The sequence below is a fragment of the Sardina pilchardus genome, chromosome 15 (assembly GCF_963854185.1).
Source record: "Sardina pilchardus chromosome 15, fSarPil1.1, whole genome shotgun sequence".
NCBI lineage: Eukaryota > Metazoa > Chordata > Actinopteri > Clupeiformes > Clupeidae > Sardina > Sardina pilchardus.
Window position 1 is genome coordinate 30166327 of NC_085008.1, and position 27198 is coordinate 30193524.

Below are 27198 nucleotides of genomic sequence, written 5' to 3' on the forward strand. Positions count from 1 at the left end.
CAATCGCAAAGCAGCATTGCTGTCTTTTTTGTTTTAGCCAACCTGATCATGTCACATTTTAGTCAACGGGGAAGTCCAGTGTCCAGGAGAATTTAGTTTTTTGTTTGTCTGTTTGTTGATTGGGATAACCTCTGAAGAATGCATAGGCCTACTTGTCTACACCAATGACTGTATAGATATATAACAGGAATGTCCAACCATTCAGAGATCCACAGATGGTCAGTAGTTTACTTCCCAGTATGATGAATACTTCACAACTCGTATAGTAAAGTGACATTTGAAGTAGACTTCATAAAATATTCTTGAGATGTTTACAAATGCTGGAATGGATTCATAATACCCTGTATATGGATTACTAGATTGTTGGACTTTTATTTTGACAAGTTTTTGTCATTTTGTCTTCCACATTCATGAAAGTGTTGTTATGAATGTTGAGTCAAGCTGCATGAATCAGTCATGAATGCTTCATGTGCAGTTCATGACAGCTGTTATGAATGTGTTATGAATGAACCCGTCAAGTAAAGTGTTACCGACTTGGTAGAGGCCTGTTCCTGTGAGCCGGAAACAGCCAGTGGAACTTAGCAACGCTGATGTGTTTGTACAGTCCACAGCATTAGTCCACAGAGTTAGTAAGTGTGCTTTGAATGGGAAAAGGTGTGTCTCTGTCTCTGTCTATGTGTGTGTGCGTGTACATGTGGGTGCGCGCGCGTGTGTGTGTGTGTGTGTGTGCGTGCGTGCGTGCTTGCTCATCAGTCTGTGGGCAGTCACGTGGCTGGAAGGCTGCTGTTAGTGCGGTAGGCGTGTCCGACGCGCACACATAACCACAAATGCATGTCATATCTCAGGAGAGCCGTGTGGCAGCTCTCACTTGCACACACAAGCAGTCCAGACACGTGACGGGACGCCAAGCAGAATGAAGAAGGTTAGGATGAGGAGTTGAACTTCATTCCTGTGAGTGTTACCTTGTAAGATTAGCTTAAAGGAGTAGAAGAGCCATCCTTACGGCTGGTGTTTACAATTTCCTTTCTAGCGCCTTCACTCGCCAGCTCTTTTATCTCTGATCTTCTTGGTTTCTGGTTTACCTCGTTATGAGTTTTTAAGCAGAAATGAGCCGTTTTGATTGGATTCAGATTAGATTAGAGTCAAGTATATTGTCATTGCGCAGAGTACAAGTACAAAGCCCTGTGTAGCACTGCTGCGAATGCTAAACTTGGCTGAGAAGAGGGGAAGTATTTCATCTTAGTTCTCTCTCTGTTGTCGCTGCGCGTCATGTCTGTGGGCTGTTTTCTTCTGCTCAGTTCCCTCTTCCAGCTGCTCCCCCTCCTCTTCCTCCTCCTCTTCCTCTGGCTCATTATGGCCCTCTGGGGATGGCAGGCGCTGGAGCACAGTGTCAGAGCAATACCTCACAACTGTTCCCCATCATGCGCTCTCCCACCCCCTTCTCTCTTGTCTGCAGTACTTTCTACCTCTCTTACCTTTCTTGCCCCTCCCTTCATCTTGTTGCGCTTCTGCGTAGCTTTCCTTCTCTCTCTTTCTCTTTCTCTTTCTCTCTGCTTCTCTCTCTCTGCCTCTCTCTCTCTCTCTCTCTCTCTCTCTCTCTCTCTGCCTCTCTGCCTTTCTAATGAGAGCAATGATGTAGTGCTGTACTGCGCTAGCCCTCCTCTTCCCCAGGTGTCATTACCTCTCCTCTCCTCTCCTCTCCTCTCCTCTCCTCTCCTCTCCTCTCCATCTTGAGTCGCTCTCCTCTCCTCTCCTCTGGGCTGCATGCTCTTTCTGCTGAGCTGGTGAAATAAAAGGCGAGCGCGGCAGAAGCACACCTCGCCACCCGGCAGCGTTTAGCCACTGCAGAGCAGCCCATGGCAGCCAGCCCGAGACGCGGAGGAAGAGCAGTCTGATGCAAGAAGGCAGTGTGTTAGAATAGGTTGGTTGTAGGAGATGGGTCCACAGTGTTGGTGGAGAGTGTGAGGTAGCACCTGTTAGTTTGGTTTTGTCAGTGCAGCTCCATTGGCTTGAGAGGGGGAAGTGTGTCATTAGTGTGTGGAAAACAATTAGAAAATGTTTAAAAGCATTCTTGTCATGCAGACGTAACAGGAGAAGCAGGTGTGTGTGTGTTGTCTGTTGTGTGTGTTTGTGCATTCATGTGTGAGCGTACATGCACACATGAAACAGGTCACAGGAAGTTCCACTGGTTCCCCTCAACCACACATCAACAGCTGTGAATAAAGTACGAGAACTGCAGCCGTTTCTCAGCACTGCGTTCTTTTCTGACTGTTTGGCTGATAGTCATCACGTTGACTTTTCCATTCCGTACTTAGCGCTTCTGTCTTAACAGTCTAGAATGTGTTTTGTGTGTGTTGTAACATGCAAAGTTTTGCCTGAAGCTCTCTCCTATCTGTATTATGACCTATAAAATGGTGTACAAGTGAACAAGTGTTGAACACAGTGAAAATGGAGGCAGCATGGAGGAGGGGCGTGTCTCCAGGACGCTGGTTTCACTGTTAAACCTTCATGAGGTGTCGTGGGCCGAATTCATCGGTGAATGAGGGAGCCCACTTGATAACCCAAATGACATGCTGCATACTGTATACTGCTGTTAGATTGGCCATTCTTGTGTTGGTGACCAGATTGGTGGTTAGCTTGCTTCTTTAAGTTCGTTTGGGCAGAGGCTTCTTAATATGTTTTGTAGCATTAGGTGTTAAGGGATTATAACACCTAATGCTGTATATTAATGGAACACTATGATAAAACTCTACAGATTGTAGACTGAACTGCACTGTCAAACACTCCTAGTAAGTGGATGTTCATGACCCTTGACCCCCGTCTAATCCCCCAGCGTGTGTGTGTGTGTGTGTGTGTGTGTGTGTGTGTGTGTGATGTGGTCTGTAGGGAGCGTGCCCTCAGCGCCCAGCAGCAGCGTGGCGTCGCCAGCCCACATGAACCTGCCCGCCCACAACGTGCCCGACTTCTCCTACTCCAGCAGCGAGGACGAGTTCTACGACGCCGACGAGTTCTCCAGCACCTCTCCCAAGCACTGCATCGAGTGAGTCTAGCGCTTAGAGGGCATCGAGAGAATCTCCATCTTACACCTTGTCCTAACTGGATCCAAGCGAGCGACTTGTCAATGTTGTCTGTCCAGTGTTGGCAAGAAACACCACTGCCTGTATCAAATGCCGTGGTGTTGGCGTATGTGCTTGCTTGTCGTTGAGCACAGACAGAATTGGAGTAAAGAAAGTGACTAAGCATTTATTGAATGTACAGTGAAAGAGAGACACACAAGAACATTTACTAGCTTTGTTATTTGAACTCTTTCTTACTTTATTTTTCTCTCCCTCCCCCTCCCTCTAGGACTCCTGCCACCCTGTCTAGTGGAGAGGGTCCTACGCTGAAGCGGCCGGACACCAACGAGTCCCTCAACTCCTCCATGTCTAATGGCACTACAGATGCAGGTACATTCCCATGCGCACATACACACACACACACACATACACACACACACACATAACACTCTCAGTCAGCTGATGTGTTCTGACAGGCAGCCAGCCAACATTTGTACACAATCTGTTGCGTCTCGCACGTCCCGATGCCTTAGCCCAAGCGGTGAACTGAACATCTGCGTGGTTGCTCTTTGGTAAACACACTGGGGGCACAGCAACATGAGTGGGAAGGTAAACAAGCGTATTGCGCTGTTGGTGTGCTCCACAGACCAGTTCGACAGCCACGACGAGCGGGACGACGACGGCGAGGGCGAGTCCGTGGAGGAGCACAAGAGCGTCATCATGCACCTCCTCTCGCAAGTGCGCCTGGGCATGGACCTCACCAAGGTAGCCACGGCAACCACACCGACAACCAGCCCGCGCTCTCGCCTGGCTCTCTGTGTCTGCTTCTCTCTTCTGTTATACTGTTGGGCTTTTTTTTTCCCTTTCATTTTTCCCATCATCCTTCAGCATCTGTCATGTTTTACTCTTAATTGGCCTCTTGTCTTTCTCTGCGTTTTTTGTCTCTCACACACACCTCATTACCATTTTCTCACTGTCTGCCTCATGCACATCATTACAGACCTGCCAGTGTTTGACATGACTTTCTGCAGTTCTCTCATTTTCTCTCTCTCTCTCTCTCTCTCTCTGTCTCTCTCTCTCTCTCTCTCTCTCTCTATCTCTCTCTCTCTCTCTCTCTCTCTATCCCTCTCCCTCTCTCTCTCTCTCTCTCTGTCTCTCTCTCTCTCTCTCTCTCGACTGTGTGCCTCTGATGATCTTTGCCGCTGCCTCCTCCTCAGGTGGTGCTGCCCACGTTCATCCTGGAGAGGAGGTCACTGTTGGAGATGTACGCCGACTTCTTTGCTCATCCAGATATATTTGTCAGGTACAGGAGCTTTTTATTTCCCCTCTCTCTCTCTCTCTCTCTCTCTCTCTCTCTCTCTCTCTCTCTCTCTCTCTCAATTCAATATTCAATTCAATATAGCTTTATTGGCATGAAAGTTTCAGAAACATTATTGCCAAAGCTCAATTACATGTACACATAAGAGGTTAAAGGAAAATAAATACATGTTTGACAGGGTTAGGGTTAGGATTAATGTCTCTCTCCCACAGACATGAACACTAAACCTAAACTCTTTATCTTCATTCAGTTTTTATATTGCACCTTTGGCTGCTATGCATGTCTGAAAATGCATATCTCCAATTGTTCAGTCTAGTTAGGCATAAAGAGATAAACTTCGGATGAGGCAGAAAACCTAACAGAAGGATGACTCATGTAGCCATTTACATGTAGCCATAAATCCCATATTAAAGCCACGCACACATGGTACAGTAAGCAATCATCATAAAATGGGTTGTCTGAAGGATAAGTTTTATGTGGTTGTGTGTGTGTGTGTGTGTGTGTGTGTGTGTGTGCGCAGCATCGCAGACCAGGCAGAGGCCAGGGATCGCATGGTGCACGTGGTGAAGTGGTACATGTCCGCATTCCACGCCGGCCGCAAGGGCTCCGTGGCCAAGAAGCCCTACAACCCCATCCTGGGAGAGGTGTTCTTCTGCCACTGGGACCTGCCCTCTGAAACAGAAGACCCAACTGTCTTAGTAAGCATCTCCGTGTTTTGGGAAGGGGTGCATTTCCCAAAAACCATAGTTGCTAACACAGTTAGCAACTTTGTTGGTTGCAATACAATTTTCCATTGGCAACCAACATTTTGGGAAATGCACCCTAGGAAGGTATAGTGCAAATGTTATTACCACAATAATGTGAGTTGTGGAGAAAAAGACTTGCACTGTGTTGCTGACAGAGGGTCACTTAGAGTGTGTTTGTATCTTATTCAACAAGACTTGCAGTGTTCCCAATCTCACGTATTCTCTGTCCCGCCCTGCTCTCCAGGAGCCTGTGTCTGAGGGTCCAGTGCCGGGGTGTGGGACAAACAGCGTGTCATTCGTGGCAGAGCAGGTCTCTCACCACCCCCCAAGTGAGTATACCAGCCTCCATACACACACACATACCATTTCACACACATACTCACAGCTCTGGTTGTGTTTGATGGTCTGAGTTATCAGGACTTAAGGGCCGTTCACACCAAGAATGATAGCTGTAACGATAACTATAAACAAATATTGCTCTCATTAATATGAATGACGACGTTCAGACATAAACTATAATGATAACGACATGAACGAAATCGTTGGGGATCACTTTCAGACCGATTTTGAGAATGATAAAAAGCTAACAGCCAGTCAGAACCCATCACATTTTCATTAACATGAGGAGAGATTTTTTTTGTTGTTGGTCAGTGTGAAGGCTTTTAGTGTTGTGGTTATGGGTATCGTTATCTTCCTGATGTGAATGCCGCTGTAGACATAACATTCCAACTCTGAAGCAGCGTAAACAGATGAGTTGAGCTTCCTGTTTGTTTCCTCTCCGACAGTATCTGCATTCTACGCGGAGTGCCTCAGCAAAAAGATCCAGTTCAACGCCCACATCTGGACCAAGTCCAAGTTCCTGGGGATGTCCATCGGGGTCCACAACATTGGCCAAGGTAAACACAAGCAGATTAGCGTCATTTGCCTAATAAAGGCTGCAATCTGCAGTCAGAATCACATACTTGAGTTTCTTAAGCTTCTCCCATTCTTTTCTTTAGAGCATTAGTTAAAAGGCTCACCGGCTTTAACCCCACTTAACGACAGTTAAAGGGTGAAGTCTCTTGTTTCACCTCATCACGTGTTTACCAGCAGCATTCAGCTGCTGGCAGAGCAGTTGCAAGACGTTGTTGTTCCGCCCGACGAGCTTTTCTCGGCGACTGGCTTTGATGGACAGGGCCGCTTCAATTATGCTGCTCTCCTTCGGTGACAGGCGAGAGCCCGCAAACATGAAGGCTGCCAAGCAGAGCATCAGTAACATCTCACTGAAGCAAGAACAAGCCCAAGCAGTCTGTCACTGTAGCGCCATGCTTTATTTACCTCAGGTTTATCTCCAAGAGACAAACTCTGTTTTGAGGCAGCACACAGCAAAGTTTAAAGAAGAAACTCACTGAACTTTGTAGGAATGGAAAATGGCAAACAATCTTGTTGGTGTTAACTGTCTAGACCAAGTACTCCCCCATTTGACCTTTAGCAAGTAATCATTATTGTAAAATGTTCCATCTTTAATATCAAGGTCGACTTGAATTAACTGTGTAATATGTGGTGTCTAGCCAACTTTAATTACTTTCGTCTTAATTAACATCTTGGACGCTCCGTCATTATTTAAATCCACAACACTGTATGTTCTTGACTGCAAGTGTCTCTCTCTCTCTCTCTCTCTCTCTCTCTCTCTCTCTCTCACTCTCACACACACACACACACACACACACACACACACACACACACACACACATACATACTCACTCCACCCATACTTGCATGCTCTTTTCTAGGCTGTGTGTCCTGTCTGGAACATGATGAACACTACATCCTCACCTTCCCTAATGGATATGGCAGGTAGGCTTCCTCAGAGACCGGATCCATGTACTGTTGCTGCCCTGTCTGCTCTCCTGTCCTCTTACCAAACATGACCTGTGACTGTGACATTTACCCACCATTTAGCTGGTGGGCAGCATTCTTAACTTGGTGGGCCAGGTGGTGTGTGTTGACGGGTGTGTCTGGTTTGTTTGTGTGACCTTTGCCCTTTGTGTGCGCAGGTCGATTCTCACCGTGCCGTGGGTGGAACTGGGAGGCGAGTGCAACATCTCCTGCTCCAAGACGGGTTACAGCGCAAACATTGTGTTCCACACTAAGCCCTTCTACGGTGGCAAGAAGCACCGCATCACAGCCGAGATTTTGTAAGCACACATACACACACACACACACACACACACACATGCACATGCACGCACGCACACCATCAGAAGAGTAACCCAGCAAAGTGACCCAACAAATGAGCGTCTCACTGCTTTTATGCAGTCATAAAAGAGCCTGTTATAACACTTCTATAAAAGTAACAGTGGATGGGGAGGTGCCTGAATGTGTACACAAATGGAAATGCAAAGCATCCCTTTTTAATATGTTCTTAGCAGTATACTTCCTCGGTTTTCTGTTTGTAATTGCAGGAGCATAAAAGTAATGGGCTTGCTTTGAGTGCACACAGTGAATCTGAAAAATAGAATTTACTGCAAAGCACATAATAGTCCACATCACTCTGACTCCACTTAAGGTTTGTAAGCACAGATGGTGCTTTATGGTGCTGAAATCTGTGTTCTCTCTCACATATGCTTGTGTTTGTTTTCGCAGTCCCCCTAATGACAAGAAATCCTTCTGCTCCATCGAGGGCGAGTGGAACGGGGTGATGTACGCTAAATGGGCTTCGGGGGTAAGTCTTCAAATCGATGGCAGCTGCTTTTGTGTGTCCTCAACAGCTCCTTTTAAGATTTTAAGATGGTGTCCCTGCAGAGTTAATTAAGACAAGCTAATGTGATGTGCCTCGTTGGCGAATGCTGTCAAGAGTCGCAGGTGTTTGGTAAGGAGGAAACGTAATTGCTTATTGTTCACCTCCAGGAGAACAATATATTCATCGACACCAAGAGAATAGGCATCATCAAGAAGAAGGTGAGGAAGTTGGAGGACCAGCTGGAGTATGAGTCTCGAAGGTGAGTCTTCACCCACAGGCATGGGTCTAGGCCCTACTGCCCTTCCAATGCTCCTCTGTGTTGGAGTTGTACCTTTCACCTCTGATGGGTCGTTGTTGACACACAGACAACACATCTGCCTCACTAAAGAGTTGGAATTCATTCTGAGTAGCAAAGTGAAAAGGCCAGAATATTGTATCTTCCAACATTTCAGACCAACACACGCAGGGTGTTGTGTTTGGCCCCTTTTAAGCTTTCCAGTATTTCTCAATTGTTTCTCTGTTTGTTTGGGTTTTTTATCTCTGTCTTATCAGCCTCTGGAAAGATGTGACCTTGAATTTGAAACTCAAGGACATCGATGCGGCGACGGAAGCCAAGCACCGGCTGGAGGAGAAGCAGCGGGCGGAGGCCAGAGAGAGGAAGGAGAATGAATCGCAGTGGGAGACCAGGGTGAGTGTCCCTTCTATGGCCCCCGCTCAAATCATGTCACATGCCGCGCAGGCATCACATCACATCCTGTGCTTTGTACACAACTCTATTCTTGCAGATTGTTGTGTCACCAGTGATGGGTGCAGATCATTGTGAAAGTGCCCTCGTCTAAGTTAAATGCCTTTTTTATTTTAACAGCCTACTGATGCAATAAACCTTTTAACCACCTACTGATGCAATAAGTGGCATAACTTGATGTAACAGACCTTTTTGACTGCCATCAGATAGAGATAGACCTTGTTCATATGAAGCGAACGCCATCTTCCAGGAAAATTATTGTGTAATGGGTTTGTTTCAGACTCAGAATGTTCTTACTGGCAGTTTTCTCAGTTGCACATTGCCAGTCAGTTATTAAGGAAGTATACTTATTTGCCATCTTTACTAAACACCCCCTTAGGCTGTACTGTACATACATGTGTATTTTAGGTTTTTGTTTTGATGGTGATCTTGTGTTTCCTCCCTCTTCAGCTGTTTCATGAGGACGGCGAGTGCTGGGTGTACGACGAGCCCCTTTTGAAGAGGATGGCGTCACGGCACTGAAGCCAGCTCTCCTCTCTCCCAATCCCCCCGTCCCTATCCAAGACATGTCCCACCAACACACTCGAGTCTTAATAAGAACTCTATTCCCCTTTCGCCAACCACTTCTCTCATCCGAGCTTTGGAATGAACGACTGGCCTTTCAACGAGTACACACACACACACACACACACACACATACACACACACACACACAGCTTAGCATTTTTGAAGTTAGAAGAGAAAAAAAACATGGAATGATCTAACATGTGAAAACAAAAGAGCTCAACAGAAGAAAGATGATAATGAGGAAGGAAAAAAAAGATGTTTAACTCAAGTTCTTGCCAAACCCCTCCACTTGCTCTCCACCTCCCCTTTAAGAATAAACCCTTGAATGATTGATAGAGTAACGGAACACTTTTTGAGACACGAAAACTGAGTAAAGGCCCTTCAGCAACACCGACAACATTCACGGGTGAGGAGCTCCCACCACCACCACCACCACCACCATCACCACCATCACCACCCCACCACCACCTCCCCTCCCCTAAGGTTCCCTCTGTTCCATGAGGAGGGTAAGAATGAGTGGAGTAAGTGGTGTTTGGGTCGATCAAACCTTGGAAACAACAGCGTTCTGTATCTCAGGGAAACTGGTAACTGAGGATTGAAGGCTGTCTCTCCTGGAAACAAATTGAAGGCCTTATAACGGTGGACCCTGGCGAAGAGGGGGAGAACTTGGCTTGCCTACAGCTATCTGCAACTATTTATATATATATATATTTAGAAACATGAAATATATTCTTTTTTATTTCCTTTTTTTGGTCTTTCTTGCGGGCAATAGTATGTTTTAAAAACATGAACTTGAAAATTACACATCAGAAACCATTCCATTCACTCCCAACATTTTTTTCTCATTTTGGAGGAAAACGATATTTCTCTGCCCCTGGTTCCTTTCTGTTAGACCCTGTGTCTGTGTAAATATTACATGATAAGGGTCTGAAGAAGAAAGGCTCCGAAAAATATGGCTGCTTCTGCAAGAGGGACAGAAAAGGGGACCTACCTTGTATTGATACAAACCATACTAGCTTTCATGAACAAATGTTTCTTTTTCTTTCTTTTTTCTTTTTTTTCTTTTTTGTTTGTTTATGTTTGTTCACATTTCTCATTTTTTCTTTCCTTCATCTGATTGGATAACATGCCTCACTGCCTCAGTGAGGCTGACTTTTATAGAATGCTGCTTGGGTGCCCAAATTCGATCAGTAGTACCTGTGAAAACATAGCTTATGGTAACAATAGTGTTGTCCAAAAGATATACATCATGATCTCGTGTTCGCCATATGTCTGGATTATATGTACACCAGAATATAAAAAAAAACACTTCTGTGTGATGTCAAAATTTTAGTCTAAATAAACACAAGGTTTACAAATCCGTGCATTACACTGCTGTGACTATGTTTAATGAGAAGCCTTTTAGTTCCAGTCTGTATAGGGTGGAATATCTTGAGGGATCATCTGCTTCTTGGAATGGTATAATTTCATCAGAAGTATTTGCACATATACGCAACTACACTATGTGATGCAGTAGTTGTGTTAATGTTTGGAAATGCATCCACTAATTGAAACGTCTGGGTTTTTAATCATGGCACACTTCGGCTGCGCACATAAAAGAATATCAACAGGAGTATACGTGTGCAGAGAGGAAGTTGGATTTAACCCACTGGATTAGATGCCGCTCACTCTCTGCTGAGTAGAGGGAGAGGGATTCTGATGGAATTTGCTTTAAAAAAAAAAAAGAAAAAAAAGCCATTTATTTTTATTTCATGTAGTCTTTGTAGATGAAAATGAGGCCTTGCCATATGCATTTCACTTTCACCCACTATCGCTTGGGAGAGAGCAATCCATACAAACATTTTTATTTCTCCCCAAATCATAAACGTTGATTGTACCATTTTTTTCCTCCCATTTATTGATGCATAATATTAAAAGCTCAATGAGTTGACTCCTTTTTGTGTCATGGAAATGTATACATGTGGTTTGGATGTGCTTTCACATATCTGTCATGTAAACTGCATAAGCCCTTTGTCTATTACTATAAAGGTACAGCCATGCTTATTCCACTGAGTTCTGGAAGCATAATCCTGGAGTCAGTGCTCAAGATGCACTACTCCCAAAAAGTCAGGGATATTTGGCTTTCGGGTAAAGGTTCAGGATGAACCTAAAATCCACTATAACCTTAATAGGTCAACTTCTCTACTGTCTCTAAACTCTAAACTGACTGTCTCTAAACTTTTGAATGTGTATGTCCAAAAGTTCAATTTTTCAGGACTTTCTGAGACAAAAGATTCAGTTTCACCCGGAATCCAGATATCCCTAACTTTTTGTGAGTAGTGTATGTATATGATAGTTAAGTTATTTGGTTATGAATTCATTTTGGGTCCTTGTCCAAAGACAATCATGATCATGATCATGAGATACTGCCATACTGCTGTCGCTCTGCAGTGTTACCTGTAGGTCAGGATCTGGCAAATATTTGGTGGTAGACAGCCTTAAGAAATTATTTCTTCAATACCTATAGATAGATAGATAGTTAGGCTTTGTCACTGTTGCAGCTATTATAGCAAGTTTATCCACGTGGTCAGATAGTCCTGACATGTAGGCTATTCTTTCTACTTGTGCACTTTACACAGGTGGTCACTCATTAACTGATGGCCTACCTGCCTGAAAAGTTGTGCTAAATAGGATCAGCTGGTTTAGCAAAAACCATTCAGAAAACCAGCTGATTCCCATTAGTGCAACTCTTCAGCCACATAGGGTGCCTCTCATTCAGCGTTTATATGTCCTCCCTCGCTCCTCGACCTCGATCCTCACTGATGTACATAAAGAAAGATAGGCCTAGAGGAAGGGATAGACTCCATTGTTGCCGCGCCTTCATTCTTTATGTAGATCAGTGAGGATCGAGGCCCGAGGTACGAGGGAGGACGTATAGACGCTGAATGAGAGGCAACGATAAGCTGATAGACCTCTGAAGTTCGCCTACAAAAAGGGCCCAAAGCTGTCATCTTTGCCCATATAAGGAGTTCCATGTGTTAATTGAAGCTAACTGCCTATGGCAAGTTACATATACTTGAAGGCAGAGGTCAAAACTTTGTAGCGCAAAACGTCTGTATTTCCAATTTCTGAGTCCCCGTGAGAGTTTAACTGGTGCGAAAATTCAAAATCCCCATGTTGTTTTCCCATAGAAAAAAAATCTCAAGATACCTGATCTCCTTATTTGGGCAAAGATGGTAGCTTTTTTGTAGGCGAACTTCAGAGATATATTAGTGAGTCACCTGCACACGTAGAATCAACACATATTGGTATTACTTTTACTGTACACATCTGTACAAAGCCTGATATTGAAGGCCATTAAACGGCTCTGGCTCTGCAAAGAGCTATAGGGCGCTAAGCTATGAGACATTGTCGCCATCTGGTGTTTAAAAGAGACTCATGCAGGCCAGGCGAACCTCCCAAGATGCAACGCGGCAAGGCATATCTATCCCATAAGCCAATGCGCTTTGACAATATAAAAGCTAACTCCACCCGTTGATCAGTCTCATTCGGCACCTTCTTCGGTAAGTGAAAAGTTGTGGTTGTAGTTAGCCCTGTCTGATAATGTATGGTTTTACCACCTTGTAGTACTTTGGTCTTTTCAAAACTGTTGCAAAAGTATCTCATCGTTTGCATTGTGATAGAAAGCTTTTGAAAGGGGTTTCTCAATATAAATCGTCAACCTTCATTACCACGTGTGTACCGGCCACGCGGATGGCCAGCCTTAGCCTAGTGTTAACTAAACGTAGTCGTTGAGATTTTAAATTAGCGTTTGCTATTTACGTACTGTAACGTTGTGGTTTAAATTGTTGAAGGTTTGATGTGTTTTTCATATGAGTCAACTTTGTTTTGCCGTCTTTTCTAACCTAGGTATAATCGTTAGTACTGATTGCTATTCCGCTATGACTGACTTTAGCAGCTGACTCATTGCAATGTTTAACACTACTTGGGGTGTAAAGTGACCATGCAAATACTAAATACAACAGTTAATGTGATCTAGGGGCTGCTACCCATGCATCTTTATGATGAAAATTATGTTGGTAGGGACATCTGATTAAAATTGATGAATGCCAACTTTTCTGACTAGCGTGGGCCTCAATAGCTACTAGCGTGCTTCAATAGCTGTCTAAAACCGTTAGCTTTTGGCTAACGACCTGATCTGTCTCTCTTTCCCTTACAGAGTCCAAACGATACATCGGCCTGATTGACTAGACTGCTGGTAAGACATTTGCATTTTCTTCTGGCTTGTCTAATGTAAGCAGTAACTGCTTCTACCAATGATGAGCACATGTATAAGAGTAGTGGACAGAAGTGATTTCTGAGCACTTTACATTCTGAGGTCTTCTGGTCAATAATTGATTATGTGAATATTCCTTTGCCTTTGTTTCACACGTATTCTTTCCTTTCTTGGTAGCCTGGCTACAATTCGTCATGGATCATCCACATACAGGTAGTTATTGCTATATTGAATAGCTATGTTTAATGAACTTTGATGGCTTATGCTGTGCTGCTATGATGACTCCTATTTGCTACTCTTGAGAAAGTATGATGAATAATAACCACATTTGTGTTCCTGAGGCACAGTAATGAATTCAAACAATTTAGAATCTCAAATGAAGATTACATTTATTCATTGTTTCTTTCCCTCTACTAGGTGAAGCCTCTGCATCTTTTGTCCCACTGGTAAGCCATCTCCTATGATTGAGTTCCATTTGACTTGCTGTATTATGATGATTTGTTTAAAAACATTGGGAATCTCTCTGAATAAGAGTGAAAGAGAATCTTTATCTGAAACAGCATCAAGATGTGTCCTTTGCTGTGCACTTCCATGTTGCATTCTAAGTTCCATGTACTGTGTCCAAACAGGTGCTGATTAGGGGAATAATGCTTACCTTGAATGGTTGAGCACTTGCAACATTGCAGCTCATCTGAACCAGTGGTGCAGGCTCAATGTCTACATTTGGTAAGTTGTGGCATTCACCCACTGCTAGGTGTACTGTTGGTACAATGATGACCGCATAGTTCAGCTTATTTACCATGACGAACCAAGAGCATTGTCTTTCGCTCCTATCTGAAGTATCACTACAATATTGTGCTCTTTGCTATTGCCGTTAGAGGTACTTGACTTCTGAATGTGCTTATTTTGCAGGATGCTTGTGGCAGATCCCTTGCTGAATCCATGTTAATGGTGAGTATTGAAAATTATATAATGTTGTATAGCAGCTCCCAGCAATACAGTGATGACCGCATAGTTCAGCTGATTTACTGTGACGAACCAGAGCATTGTCTTTCGCTCCTAGCTGATGTATTGTTGTATTGGCAGTACTACGCTGTAATTGGCTTTAAATTGGTCTAACGTGGAGTATCTTTTGTAGGCCTTGGTGAAGGACCTCATGGAATGGCGAGAGGGTGTGGGGCATGTCTACCCTGAGTTGCATGACTAGAACCACAGGTAAATAATGCACTTTGTTCTAGCCTCATGGGTGCAATCTGAAAAGGATGATTCCGAATCAGGTCTCTGATCTCTTTGAGGATACCTGGAGTTAACTGATTCAGGTTGCATTGTCTTTTTGCCGAATCTGACTAGTGTTGTGTTGCTAACGTTCTCATTTTCTTAGCCCAGTCATGTCTACTGGTCCTGTACTTGGTCTAACGTGGAGTATCTTTTGTAGGCCTTGGTGAAGGACTTATTGGAATGGCGAGGGGGGGCCCCCATGTCTGCCCTGAGTTGCATGGAACCACAGGTAATTAAGGCACTTTGTTCTAGCTTCTAATGGGTGCAATCTGAAAAGGATGATTCCGAATCAGGTCTCTGATCTCTTTGAGGATACCTTGAGTTACTGATTCAGGTTGCATTGTCTTGTTGCTGAATCTGACTAGTGTTGGAAGTTACTAATGTTCTCGCTCTTTCTTAGCCCAGCCATGTTCCTGTACCATCTGCCCGTAAGGGCATCGAAGACTGAGTTAGCCCAGCTTGTGTTCTGAGAGGTAAGTGATATGTGACGTATTCCACTTCGGTATGTAGTGGTCTAGACTGCAGAACCTAATCCTACTAGACCGTGAATGATGCTTCTATTCCTCGTACTGACTTTCCCGTGAAGTCTAATTTATTAGCTCTGTCTGACCTGGTCCATGTTAGTGATTTGGACGGCCAATGGCCCATGTCTGGAATCTAATCTCCCCCCCCTGTCTTCCCATAGGGTGCCGCCTAAAACCTTGTGTCCAGTTGTCGACCTTGTTGGATTTTGCAGGTTTGTATAAATGCCACACTTCTGTACTGGTGGAGAATGTCTTGGGTTCAGTGATATAACAAATGTCTGACCTGAATTTTAATGTGGACATCCTTATAACTGAGACACCCTCACAGTTTAACTTCATACAACTGCTCATTTGATTAGCTTGACAAAGATTTTTCGATCTTGTTACAGTATCCTAGTGACTGCAGAAGACTAAACCAACTGAAGGTAAGCACAGCTATCAGGCCACTTAAGTTTCTGTCGGCCTGTGATGTAAAGATTCTGCCAAATGAATCAACTGATTATACCCCTTCCGTTCCATTATTTTCTGAGGTTGTCCATACCACTTTGCCTTGAGCTTGAAGTATTTTGAGTTATTTAAAGACTTCTCATTGGCAGGTCTGGCTACGTTACCTTGACAATGGTTCTCCATCTTGCTACAGTATCCTGGAGGCTTCAGAAGATGGGCCAACTGAAGGTAAGCACTTAACAGTTCATTTAAGTGTCTGTGTCTGCCTGCCTGTGATGTAAAGATTCTGCCAAATGAATCTGCTGATTATACCCCTTCCGTTCCATTATTTTTCTGAGGTTGGCTGTACTTCCCTGTGCTTTCAGCTTGGAGTATTTTGAGTTTTTAAAAAGTCTGTCATTGGCAGGTGTGACCTCCATGCAAATCGATGGCTGAGGAGGATTAAGCGGGGCGGCGTTGGCAAAGGAGGTAGTCGTCCAGCAACTGGAACGCCAGTTGGAGCCCAACTCTTCCTGACCCTTTTCAAAGTCCTTGAGCAAGAATCTTAACCCCAGTGTTCCTGATGAGCAGTTAGGCACTTTGCATGGCAGCCAATGGTGATTGAGGCATGATGTAAAGCAGAGTGCTTGCAGGAGCTGAAAAAAGCAACATAAATGCTGTATTTGCCATTTGGTGCATGAGTTTCAAACGTGTTCAAATATTTTTCTGAATAAAAGCTTTTGAACTCATATTGTGTATGTGTGTTAATGTAGGATCAACAGACATTCATAAATGAAAGCTTCCCTGTTTAGTTTGTAAACTGACTTGTAATTTTAAGGCCTTCGGCGTTCCCTGCATTAGTCTAGGCAAGTCTATATTCATAAATGGAAATGACACCAATGTTGTACAACATAAGGCTAGGCTGCTTTCAAGCCTTGAGTAGGGGCCAAAAATCACACGTTCGTTAGAGTGCAAATAGTTTGGTGGTACAGATGCTGCATAATTCAACGTAGAACTAGTCTAATTTCTTGTAGGAAAGCGTGCCAGACGAATATAATGTCGAAATCCTTAGCTTCTGAATATGGTTGTATCCTGCACCGCCGGATATGACGTCAATCTCAAACTAGCGTTTCCTCACGCTCTTATAAACGAAGCCCCGTCAGATGGGCTGGTGGTGCAATGTATGAACGGGCATCCCCAACTGTTCAGGGTACCCTACCTCGATTAATGTGTTTTGTGAATAGGTGATCCTCATATCTGGCACTAATGTTTCTCTTAAAATTGTTGCCCGTATTGTGGGCTTTATCAGTGAAGGCAGACTTCTTCCATTTCGATAGCATATCGAACGTTTCTACGTACTATTTCAATTACATTTATTGTAATATCTGGGAGGGGGAATGCCAGCCAAATCAAGATGATGCGACCCAGCAAGGTAGGCTATGTCGTTTCTGCAGTATGAAAGTGTTTGGAGAAAAATAGTGAAGTGACAACGTGATATAGGCTACCTTAGCTGGTTGTAACGGTACTCTCAGATTTATCATTTGAAACGACTGTTGAGATCAGTTTGCAACCCAGTATATTTTGACTGCAATGTTAAGTTTAATTTTTGGCATGACTTGCAGGCGACATATGCCACAATGTTTCCTTTAGCTCCGAATGCTCCTGTTATGCATTTGTTATGTCTTTTCAAGTGTAATGACTAGATTCACTTCTTCTCCATAGTTCCAGCCAGGGATCTGTGGCCGGGATTCCCACAAGATTATATTCGTATGGTCAATGAATGGTACTGTAGTCTGGGACAGTGTTGCGAGTCCGGGGACTGTCGGATTACAAATAATATCACAGGTATGGCCAATACAGAACAGATATATGTGGTTCTCCACAGCCGTCCTGAACTGTTATTCTATCTAGTCTGATGGTTGACAAAATAATGTATAATGAATTGTAATCATAAAATGTGCTTGTACTATTAGATACTAGTTTCATTTGTCATGTAACTGGCAATTATAAGGCTTTTTTGTTGTTTTTAATTATAAATTATATTACATCTGCAATAATGTAATATTATTATAAATGTTTTTTTAATTATTATTTTTTCATTGTGTGTGTGTCACTGTGTCCAGGACTAGCCAGAGACCTCCAGCAAAAGCTTCATGGGCAGCACCTGGCCCAAGCAGTGGTTTTGAAAGCTGTGCAGGGCTTCATAGAAAACCCAGACTCCAATAAGCCCCTCACCCTCTCCTTCCATGGCTGGTCTGGTACCGGTAAGAACTTTGTGGCCCGAATAGTGGCAGACAACCTGTATCGTGATGGGGTGAAGAGCGAGTGTGTGCGTCTGTTCATCGCCCCGTTCCATTTCCCTCACGTCAGACTTGTGGACGTATACAAGGTTGGTCGGCCGAATAGTTATCATAATCATCTCAGGGATGCTTTTGTTAGTTAGAAGCTTTTTGAGTAAGACGTGAGTAACATCAGAACGATCTAAGCAAGCAGCTGGGACAGGTGGGGGTTATCGAGGGCAGTGGACGGGATGGGCAGCATGCCCCATGTCATGACCTGCCCATGCTACGTGAGCAAGTTGCAACATTTTACTCACTCTTTGATACAGTTGCACAATCTGCTCGTAATACAGACAAATCACAGAACATTTTGTGGCAGAAATCCACCAGCCATGTGCATTTGTGCATGGACTCTAACCTGTCATTGATCCAAAAACATGACGCCAAAAATTCTGTGGAAAGTGACTACTAAATTTTACATAATTATAGATGATGCAACATTGAGCTTTGAATGAATTAGTTATCACAGAGGGCCACTGTTTTATTTATGAAGTCTACTTCTGCCTGTCTGTGATTTTAGTCAATAAAGATTAAATGAGGAAGGCTAACTGTGTCTGCTTTCAGATGAATCCCTGTTCAGATACGGATTTTGAAAATGAAAACGGTGGTGTTGTATGTTAATTACAGGTTTACCCATTGTCAATGTCCATTATGAAACTCTGTCCTACATTCAGGTGTCTTAGTGCATAGGCTAAAAGCGGGCTCTTTTTGTATCAGGGTCAGCTTCGGGAGGCAATCAGAGACATGGTGCTGCGCTGCCCTCAGACACTGTTCATCTTTGACGAGGCCGAGAAGCTGCACCCGGGCCTCATCGACGCCATCAAGCCCTACATGGATCACTACGACAATGTGGATGGGGTGAACTACAGGAGGGCCATATTCCTCTTCCTTAGGTTGGTTGGGTCTCCCTGGGTCACTTTGGTAGACACAGCTCACATATGGAGAGCCAGATGCATGCATCTAAGTCTCTGTCTACAAGACTAACTTACAGAGTTACAATGAGTTTGTGATTCAGAGCAAGCATTGGATATGTGTGTGCCAATTTCAATCTCCAATGGTCATATCACCGATACAAACCACTGTAGACTCACTTATTTAAGTTATTTTTCTTAATTTAGTTAATCTCCTGCTTTATTTCCCTTTATTTTTGGTCTATTGTGTGTACAATGTAATCCATTTGATTTCTTGGGTGTGACCCGTGCTTTATAGTAACATCGGTGGAGCAGCCATTAATGAAGTGGCACTGGACTTTTGGCACTCTGGCCAGAACCGAGAGGACATTGGAATGGAGGATCTTGAACACCGGCTACGTGCAGATGCAATGGAGGCACAAGGTGATCAATACCGCTGTCTGTACCTGCATATCTCTAACAAAGACATACCATTTGAATATGATCTGTTTTTAGGAATGGCTTCTATATTGTAAGCTGTGACGTCACTTGTACAGAGTGTTATTCATTACTACATTGATTTGATATCTTTTTTTTTTTAATTGAGTAGATTTTGACTGTCGGAAACAACTTTTTTTCTTTTTTTTTCTAAAAAGATGTATTCCATTTCCCTTTGATTTTCATTTCCACGTAGCATTTCCAATAGCAGGATAAATCACATGTTAGCTTTGAAGTGCATTTTACTGACACGCTATTAACTTAACTAAACATTTTCCCAATCTCTTTATAGGTGGTTTTGCCCAGAGTCAACTGTTGTCAGGCCATCTGATTGACTTCTTCGTGCCCTTCCTGCCGTTAGAGTACCGCCATGTCAAGCGCTGTGCCCGGGACGCCTATCTGGCACGAGGCATCCAGCCTACAGAGGCCACGCTGGACGAGGTGGCTAAGGCCATGCTGTACGTGCCCAAGGAGGAGAAACTGTTCTCAGCACAGGGCTGCAAGTCCATTCCACAAAGAATCAATTTCTTTCTGCCCTGATTGAGCGCCTCGATACAGCCCAAAGAAACATTACCTCGAGGTATTGGGGTTGTAGTTGACCGCTCAATTTCAACACAAGACCAGCCTAATAGCTGTTGGACATGTGAATCCCCGATTACCCACTGCCAATGAACAGAGTGATGGGGAGTCTGGTTCGAATCCCGTGAGAGTTTTAGTCACTTTTTTCGCCTTCATTGTAACACTACTGAGTTTGTTCAATTGTCATTGTGTAGGCTTTTAACCATAAGCACTTTGCGATATGAATAAGAGGTTTAATGTAATTTTACTTTATATATTTATCTTTTTATACGGTCAAACTCAGCATTCACTGCAATGCTGTTGCTTCTTCTAAAGACTCATAGTATTGGTGTCCTACTGAATGAGAGCATTGAACTGAACAGTTTACCATCACTTTGTTTACATAAGCTGTTATTTGACATGGTATACTTTTTGTACACAGAACTATACCTGCTAGGTGAACATTACCACTGTTGCATTTGTGTTCTTTTCATTATGTGGTTGTCTCAGTACATGTTGAGTTCAACTTGTGCCAAAGGGTGTTACATAATCCCTGAATGCAGGACGCTGTGTTTTTTTCATACACTGGATACAATTCAAAAAACTTTATTTATCCCTGAAGGGCAATTTCTCAAATGGAGGTCAGACTTTGCAAAAAAGCCCTGATGTAATCATATCAACGTTATTGTGAGTGTCCTATTGTTTTTGTTTGTGTCTCCAGAATTTAATGTCAGTTAAGCTTTGAATGGTGACTTTAGTTGTGTATTTGCCCATTTCAGTGCACTTAAATGCATGTTTTACTTACAGTACATGTTTGCAAGCATTTGGGATGCTTTTTGGTGGGATATATTTGTCACTCTTGTCATTTTTATGATTTTATTACACCTTAACTTGGATCACCGCAATTAAAATCATGGCAGCTTTAGCCCGAAAGGTCTTTTAAGTCCTGTAACAAACCTTAAACTTTGCATGATGTATTCAATATAATTGGGAAATGGGCTTATTAGTATTCAATTATTCCAATGAAGAGAGGCGTTAGCCCACATTGACATTTATATGATACAATTATGAAAAAGTAAAATGTGTAATATTATCTCATTACCTTAATGTTTTTTTCTGTCATTGGGTATCAGTGTGCCATTGCTGGCTTTTTTTGTTGTTGTTGTGGACTTGAAATGAGACGGAACTAGGGGATCTTTTTTTAATTCCTTGTTTTATTAAGCTTTGTATCAAGAGCCACGGACATCTGATTTTCATGGCGTTGGTCCTACTGTGAATTATCAAGGGGTAGGTGTGGATACATGTGAGGATAAAGAGAAATAAATGAGGCTGGTGAGTTGTCCAGTTGCTGTACACTACAGTGTGCTTTTCATGTAAAATTCAAAGTGTTTCTATGTGGTTTTGCGTCAAGCATTGGTAGTCTGATTGGTATGGCTCGTTCAATGCATCGACTGATTTTGAATCCCAGTAATCCCAATAAGTGTTGCAGCCTCATCGTCCCTCTGCAATGGATGGATAGGCGCGTAGACCAATGTGTCAGCCAAACGCGTGGTCGGCTTACATTGGTCCAAACAACTCATCTGTGATTGGCTGGAGTCGGCACTGGCGTCTCCTGTAGCTACTGACCAATGAGAAGCAGACATCTGTTCTGAGAGGAGAGGAGAGCCCTTACCAGTGAGAACTGTAAAGGCGATTGATTCCAACTCACGCTTTGGGAAATTAGGAGCTGGGTTTCGTGCATGTGTTTGCAATACATGTTAGAGACCGATTTCATTCAAATATTTACATCGCTTTCAATAGTGGTTTCATAGAGTGAACATGACCACGTTATCCTTGCTGGTCATAGCCATTTCTGCGGCTTTGATAGCTGCAGAATCATCTGTGTATCTCCGAGAACAGTTTGAAGATGGTAAGTTCTAGCATACCTTATATTTTTGTTAAGCAACGAAATACTTCTTTAACACTGTCATTTAGCGAAGATGATATGATTGTAAATGTTAAACGGATTGGTTAGCTCATGTGTCTTCGTACTGGCTGTCTTGTCGGCTAGATTCAGCATCGATATAACGTTACTGCGTTCATGTTAGCTTAGCTAATGTCAGCCTGTCTGTCCCACTCGGGGGGCCCGAACAGTGTCAATCTGTGTGGTTACAACCCGTAAACGTTTATAGATGTTCTAAGTATATATCTATATATTTTTTGCAATTAAATGTGCACATCAGAGCCTGTAAACCCCTAAGCTGTTATTTTTTTTTTAATCTATTCTACATAACATCAGTTCACTCTCACACACACGGCCCTTCCTCCTTAAAGCACGTCCTCCTAGTCTTTAGGTTTTCGAGAAAGCCCAGGACACATGATTTCACTACAAGTCCTAACCAGCAGCTGTGCTATTTGTCTGTTGTAGATGGCTGGGAGAGCCGATGGATTGAGTCCAAACACAAATCCGACTATGGAAAGTTCGTTCTTTCTGCTGGGAAATTCTATGGTGACTCTGAGAAGGATAAAGGTGAGTTTGTTTATGACAATACAAGAGAAATTGGGCAATTGAAAACAGTGATAATTGACTAGAAGAAAAATCTGATGCACCCACATTAGTACTGAACAATTGTTCATTTTTGTGACACAACATTGGTTATCTTATTATCCTTGCTGCCACACCATAGTGGCACAGCCAAGCCAGTGTATGCACAAGTATGCCTAAGCCAAGACATTCTCATTTCAACTGTGACGAGCTTAACGGCAAAGCTGAATTCAAAAGAGTATTGTATTCATTACGTTGTTTGCCCTTAAAGGCCTCCAGTCCAGCCAGGACGCCCGCTTCTACTCCCTCTCCGCCCGCTTCGACGACTTCAGCAACAAGGGCGAGCCACTGGTCATCCAGTTCACAGTGAAGCATGAGCAAAACATTGACTGTGGTGGTGGCTACATCAAGCTCTTCCCCTCCAGCCTGAAGCAGGAGGAGATGCATGGAGATTCTGAGTACAACATCATGTTCGGTAAATGTCTGCGCACTGTTCCCTGCACCCTCCCTGACTGGCCCTGTGTGTTGTGTTCTCAAGGGCTCTGGGGGCATTATGACATGCCCATGGTGTTAATCACGTAACTTCATAAGCAGACGTGTGAATCTTAGCCAGGGATTAGATAAATGTTTCTTGACTGTAACTTTCAGAAGTTATACTCATTTTTGCACTGTAATTGTATTCACACTTGCAGGACCGTAAGACTTGATGCCATTTGCCAGTTTTAATCCTCAAAATATGAATCAGTTTCCCTCTGCTTTAGACTTCTGTCTGGAATTAATCTTTCATTCTGAAATGTCTCTAGGACCTGACATCTGTGGCCCTGGAACTAAGAAGGTTCATGTGATCTTTAACTACAAGGGCAAAAACCACTTGATCAACAAAGACATCAGATGCAAGGTGAGACTGCTTACAGTCTTGACAGTAAAAACATGTGCAGCTGAATATCAAGATGACACAAGACCTGAAGTTGTTTGTTTGTGGTGAAAAGGCAGAGGGTTTTCTGTAAACATTATTACATCCATATCCCAAGACTTAGCTTTGAACTTAAGATCACAGCATAACACAAGTCCGCCTGCCTGTCAGTCTGTTTTTGGCTGTTCCCTTAATCATTGTTTTCCATTGTTGTTTCGATAAGGAGAGTGTAAGCCTAGGAAATTACAGTGAACAGTACAATCATTCCAGTGAACAGATTCAAGGCTTTAATCACTTTATGAAGTTGCCAGTGAGCTATTTTTGGCGATCTCCAGAGAAATGACCTTAAAACTCATCTAATACCTGAGTATTTCTCTGACGCCTCTCTCTAGGATGATGAGTACACCCACCTGTACACTCTGGTGGTCAACCCAGACAACACCTACGAGGTAAAGATCGACAACAAGAAGGTCGAGTCCGGCAGCCTGGAGGAGGACTGGGACTTCCTGCCACCCAAGAAGGTCAAGGACCCCGAGGCCAAGAAGCCCGACGACTGGGACGAGAGGGAGAAGATCGACGACCCCGATGACACCAAGCCCGAGGTCAGCTGCTTCTCAGAGACTCTCCCTCTTTCTCATTCACGCACCCATACACACACACCCCCCATTCATGTGCTCTATTCAGTTGCTCTCTCATACACACACACAAATATACACACACCCCATTCATGTACTCTCTGTTACTATAGCTTTATTACTATTAGATTGCTCGCTTGCTCTCTCTCATACTCATTCTGACAGATACACACACTTACTGTACATTCTCACATCTGTGCAGATGGTGTTTCATTTGTTTTTTACACCTTCTGTAAAGCTATGGGCCAAAGGAGATCAGTTATGTCTTCATAACTCCATTGAAGACGCACACAATCTTCCCTTGGCTGTAAATCTCCCTCTGAATAATGTTGATGGAATTGTAGGGTTGTTATAGCGTCAGTGCCAGTGTCAAGGGTGTTTGATTTAATGTTGTATGTTTTTCCTCTTGCTCTGGTTCAGGACTGGGACAAGGCTGAGAACATCCCTGATCCTGATGCCAAGAAGCCCGACGACTGGGATGACGAGATGGACGGAGAGTGGGAGCCCCCCATGATCACCAACCCCGAGTACAAGGTGTGGAACCACACGGTTTTATTGATTTTCATTCAGCGCCAGGTCTACGTACATGTAGTTTTATTTTGTTTTTCCGAGGTGGATAAGTCCAGCTTCAGAATGTAAAAGTTCAACCATGTGGTAGATCTACCTGTGCACTTAACACAGGTGATCTCACCCATTGGCTGCTCTACCTGGCTGAAGAGTTGTGATCATTCAAATCAGCTGGTTTAAATGAAAGGTTGGCACAGATATGTGGTAGAACTTCTACTTTCTGAAGCTGGACTTTTTCACCTCTTATTTTTAATGGGTGGGTATTCGGTAACCATACCTGACAGAGCAGTGAAGTCCAGCACATGTGAGTGATGGTGGCAGGACACCCTCTGAAAGTCCTAGCTATGTGGCCATGAATTGGCTGTTATGTTTGTTAACAGCACACCCAGAGTTGTAGAGCAGAAGCCAACGGGTTTGTTTGCTGTTCTGATAATCTGACCAAGACCTCACCTCCCTGTCCGTTTCTTCTTCTTAAAGGGTGAATGGAAGCCCAAACAGATTGATAACCCAGCTTACAAGGGTAAATGGGTCCACCCCGAGATGGACAACCCTGAGTACACCGCTGACCCTGAGATCTACAAATACGACAGCATCGGAGTTATTGGACTGGACCTTTGGCAGGTGAGATCACTTGGGCCCAAGACTTTGATTTTATCCCAGAAGAGTGTGGTTATGACATGGTGACTGCATGCTAGTTCTCGTGTAGGGGATGAATACGAATACTAGTCAAAGGCTAATGGCAATTTCCCAAAGGTACCAAAGGTGAGGCATGCTTGATAAGAGGATAAGCGCTTCACTGATTTTTCTTTAATATGAAAGTGATGGTCTTTTGATTTGCTGTAACCCCACAGGTAAAGTCTGGCACCATCTTTGACAACTTCCTCATCACCAATGACCCCAAGCTGGCAGAGGAGGTTGGAGATGAGACGTGGGGAGCAACCAAGGTAAGCTTGAGGGCACAGAGTAGCTTGAAAGTTAGAGAAAGAAGATGATTATCACTACTACTATCATTTCCTCTATCCTTTAGATTCTCTGAGAATTCATGCATGTGTTTACAAATTTCACCCTTTGCATAACAGGGCCCAGAGAAGAAGATGAAGGAGTCCCAGGAAGAGGAGGACCGGAAAAAGCGTGAGGAGGAGGAGCAGAAGAGGAAGGAGGAGACCAAGGATGAGGAGGAGGAGGAGGAGAAGGAAGAGGAAGAGGAGGAGGAAGAAGAGGAGGAAGAAGAGGAGGAGGAGGACGACAAGGAGGAAGACACAGACTCTCAACTGAAGGATGAGCTATAAAGTGGGCCTAGGGACTGGTGAAGAAACGGCCCACTGAGGGGGAACTGGGTGGGTGGCTGAGGGTGGGGTTGGGTTGGGGTGGGGGGCGTTTTTGGTGGGGCTGGGTACGGCAGAGAACCACACTGTGCTGGACATTCCTTTTACTAACGACGGCCATTTTTGGGAGGACATGGGCTTGGGTTGACTCGTTGGATTTGGTTCTAGTGATTGTTTTATTTTGTCATTTCTTTTTGTTTTTTTTGTTTTGTTTCTGTTTTTTGTTTGTTTGTTTGTTTTTTTTGTGTGTGGTTGGTTTCAGCAAATTCTATTTAAATATATGTAACTTTAAATTTGTCAATCAAGGAATTTAACTCAGTGATCATCTGAATAAAGAGGTGGGACGGTGGTTTGAGGCAGAGACAAGAAGAGTAGTGAATGAAGAGGCAAAGTGAAATAACACTTCACCTAATTAAGAATACTCGATTTCATTCAGGTGGGTGTTAGAACGATTTCTGTGTATTTACTGAAACTCCCACAGACACATTTGCTGTATGTCAAATGGACATTGTTCATTATTTGCTCTAGCATCTAAGACACTTCTTATACCTCATTGTTGATCTCACATCATGTGTGTTAATCTGTCGATCCTGTCTGAAAATAGCAGGGCCCTAGCTTGCTATGTTAGCTAGCCTGTGGCTATAGTGCCATATACCTGCTTGCATATATGGGTCATCAAACTTTTTATAACATAATTAAGGTTTTTTACTCAAATTACAAAAAAGGATCATGCCTGTGCCTGGTGTTGGCAGTCTAACTAGGTAACCAGTGAGTACACTTGGGTAAATTCATGTGTCGCTTTCTCATAGTTTAAATGAGGTAAGTCTCAACTTACCCTTTCTCAGAGAATGTCAGCTCTTGCCCCTCCACATGCACCATCGGCGGAGCGACGCAAGCTCGCTGTTTAGGACGGTTAACTTCGGGTGTCTTCTCCACAACCTGTTTGTTTCTCTTCAAACACCATCCTTTCCTCTCCTTTGTTTTCTCTGAGCTCTGTTCTGATTCTGACCTGAATATGCACTGCTGCACTCATTCACAGTCCACCCAGCGACACAGGAACTTTTGGTTTGTTTTTGTTTGTCTGTTAGTTTGTTTTGGAGATCTATTTTGTACTATTTTGCGTTTGCATAGGGAAGTAAGCTCATTGCATTAACTGTACGAGGTGGAGAGGGATTCAGTGCGTTGAGCGCGTACTGTAAAGTAACTGTCCAATAATAAAATTTTAAAAAGATGCTATTCTGTGTCTTTTAATGATGGCAAGTGTGTGTATGAGATTTGATGTAGAGTGATGCAGTCACAGGCTGCTGTCAAG

At 43.5% G+C, this 27198-nt stretch overlaps 3 protein-coding genes, 1 long non-coding RNA gene and 7 other non-coding genes across 15 annotated transcripts in view; all 11 read left to right on the forward strand.

The window, feature by feature from the left end:
- Positions 1-11084, forward strand: part of osbpl9 (oxysterol binding protein-like 9) — a 44174-nt gene extending 33090 nt beyond the window's left edge. For all 5 annotated transcript variants that reach the window (XM_062555288.1, XM_062555289.1, XM_062555291.1 and 2 more), the window contains 13 exons: positions 2887-3040; positions 3346-3446; positions 3703-3821; positions 4274-4359; positions 4895-5072; positions 5365-5449; positions 5906-6016; positions 6893-6956; positions 7157-7297; positions 7746-7824; positions 8010-8101; positions 8395-8530; positions 9038-11084. In XM_062555288.1, coding sequence (XP_062411272.1) covers positions 2887-3040; positions 3346-3446; positions 3703-3821; positions 4274-4359; positions 4895-5072; positions 5365-5449; positions 5906-6016; positions 6893-6956; positions 7157-7297; positions 7746-7824; positions 8010-8101; positions 8395-8530; positions 9038-9109 — 1418 coding nt within the window. In that variant the 3' untranslated portion in view covers positions 9110-11084. The remainder of the gene's footprint in view (positions 1-2886; positions 3041-3345; positions 3447-3702; positions 3822-4273; positions 4360-4894; positions 5073-5364; positions 5450-5905; positions 6017-6892; positions 6957-7156; positions 7298-7745; positions 7825-8009; positions 8102-8394; positions 8531-9037) is intronic.
- Positions 11085-12795: 1711 nt separating this feature from the next.
- LOC134101984 (uncharacterized) lies at positions 12796-16386 on the forward strand. Its single transcript, XR_009941472.1, has 12 exons — positions 12796-13391; positions 13587-13622; positions 13827-13855; positions 14039-14135; positions 14322-14360; positions 14548-14624; positions 14845-14916; positions 15088-15160; positions 15373-15423; positions 15601-15636; positions 15808-15886; positions 16065-16386. It is a non-coding gene; the product is annotated as an uncharacterized LOC134101984 (long non-coding RNA).
- On the forward strand, positions 13183-13264 carry LOC134058367 (small nucleolar RNA SNORD74). The gene has a single exon (XR_009935011.1). It is a non-coding gene; the product is annotated as a small nucleolar RNA SNORD74 (small nucleolar RNA).
- Positions 13445-13514, forward strand: LOC134058381 (small nucleolar RNA SNORD75). The gene has a single exon (XR_009935025.1). It is a non-coding gene; the product is annotated as a small nucleolar RNA SNORD75 (small nucleolar RNA).
- Positions 13891-13971, forward strand: LOC134058358 (small nucleolar RNA SNORD79). The gene has a single exon (XR_009935003.1). It is a non-coding gene; the product is annotated as a small nucleolar RNA SNORD79 (small nucleolar RNA).
- On the forward strand, positions 14172-14255 carry LOC134058369 (small nucleolar RNA snR60/Z15/Z230/Z193/J17). Its single transcript, XR_009935013.1, has one exon. It is a non-coding gene; the product is annotated as a small nucleolar RNA snR60/Z15/Z230/Z193/J17 (small nucleolar RNA).
- Positions 14402-14484, forward strand: LOC134058368 (small nucleolar RNA snR60/Z15/Z230/Z193/J17). Its single transcript, XR_009935012.1, has one exon. It is a non-coding gene; the product is annotated as a small nucleolar RNA snR60/Z15/Z230/Z193/J17 (small nucleolar RNA).
- On the forward strand, positions 15672-15744 carry LOC134058364 (small nucleolar RNA SNORD47). The gene has a single exon (XR_009935009.1). It is a non-coding gene; the product is annotated as a small nucleolar RNA SNORD47 (small nucleolar RNA).
- LOC134058365 (small nucleolar RNA SNORD47) lies at positions 15926-15999 on the forward strand. The gene has a single exon (XR_009935010.1). It is a non-coding gene; the product is annotated as a small nucleolar RNA SNORD47 (small nucleolar RNA).
- Positions 16387-16831: 445 nt separating the features above from the next.
- tor3a (torsin family 3, member A) lies at positions 16832-21244 on the forward strand. Its single transcript, XM_062556091.1, has 6 exons — positions 16832-17069; positions 17360-17482; positions 17761-18026; positions 18694-18869; positions 19186-19310; positions 19657-21244. Exons 1-6 carry the CDS (start codon positions 16904-16906, stop codon positions 19902-19904), a joined length of 1104 nt encoding a protein of 367 aa, XP_062412075.1. The 5' UTR covers positions 16832-16903; the 3' UTR covers positions 19905-21244.
- A 337-nt stretch (positions 21245-21581) lies between these two features.
- Positions 21582-25901, forward strand: calr (calreticulin). The gene is made up of 9 exons (XM_062555916.1): positions 21582-21831; positions 22330-22431; positions 22718-22921; positions 23250-23344; positions 23752-23961; positions 24415-24528; positions 25039-25182; positions 25413-25505; positions 25641-25901. The coding sequence occupies exons 1-9, from the start codon at positions 21741-21743 to the stop codon at positions 25848-25850; spliced, it is 1263 nt and encodes a 420-aa protein (XP_062411900.1). The 5' UTR covers positions 21582-21740; the 3' UTR covers positions 25851-25901.
- Positions 25902-27198: the final 1297 nt, after the last annotated feature.

Coding starts and splice junctions, on each gene's coding strand:
- tor3a (XM_062556091.1), top strand. CDS start 16,904: ATGTTTCTCTTAAAATTGTTGCCCGTATTGTGGGCTTTATCAGTGAAG. Junction 17,070..17,359: donor AGATGATGCGACCCAGCAAG/GTAGGCTATGTC, acceptor TCTTCTCCATAG/TTCCAGCCAGGGATCTGTGG. Junction 18,870..19,185: donor GCCATATTCCTCTTCCTTAG/GTTGGTTGGGTC, acceptor CGTGCTTTATAG/TAACATCGGTGGAGCAGCCA.
- calr (XM_062555916.1), top strand. CDS start 21,741: ATGACCACGTTATCCTTGCTGGTCATAGCCATTTCTGCGGCTTTGATA. Junction 22,922..23,249: donor TGAGTACAACATCATGTTCG/GTAAATGTCTGC, acceptor AAATGTCTCTAG/GACCTGACATCTGTGGCCCT. Junction 23,345..23,751: donor ACAAAGACATCAGATGCAAG/GTGAGACTGCTT, acceptor GCCTCTCTCTAG/GATGATGAGTACACCCACCT.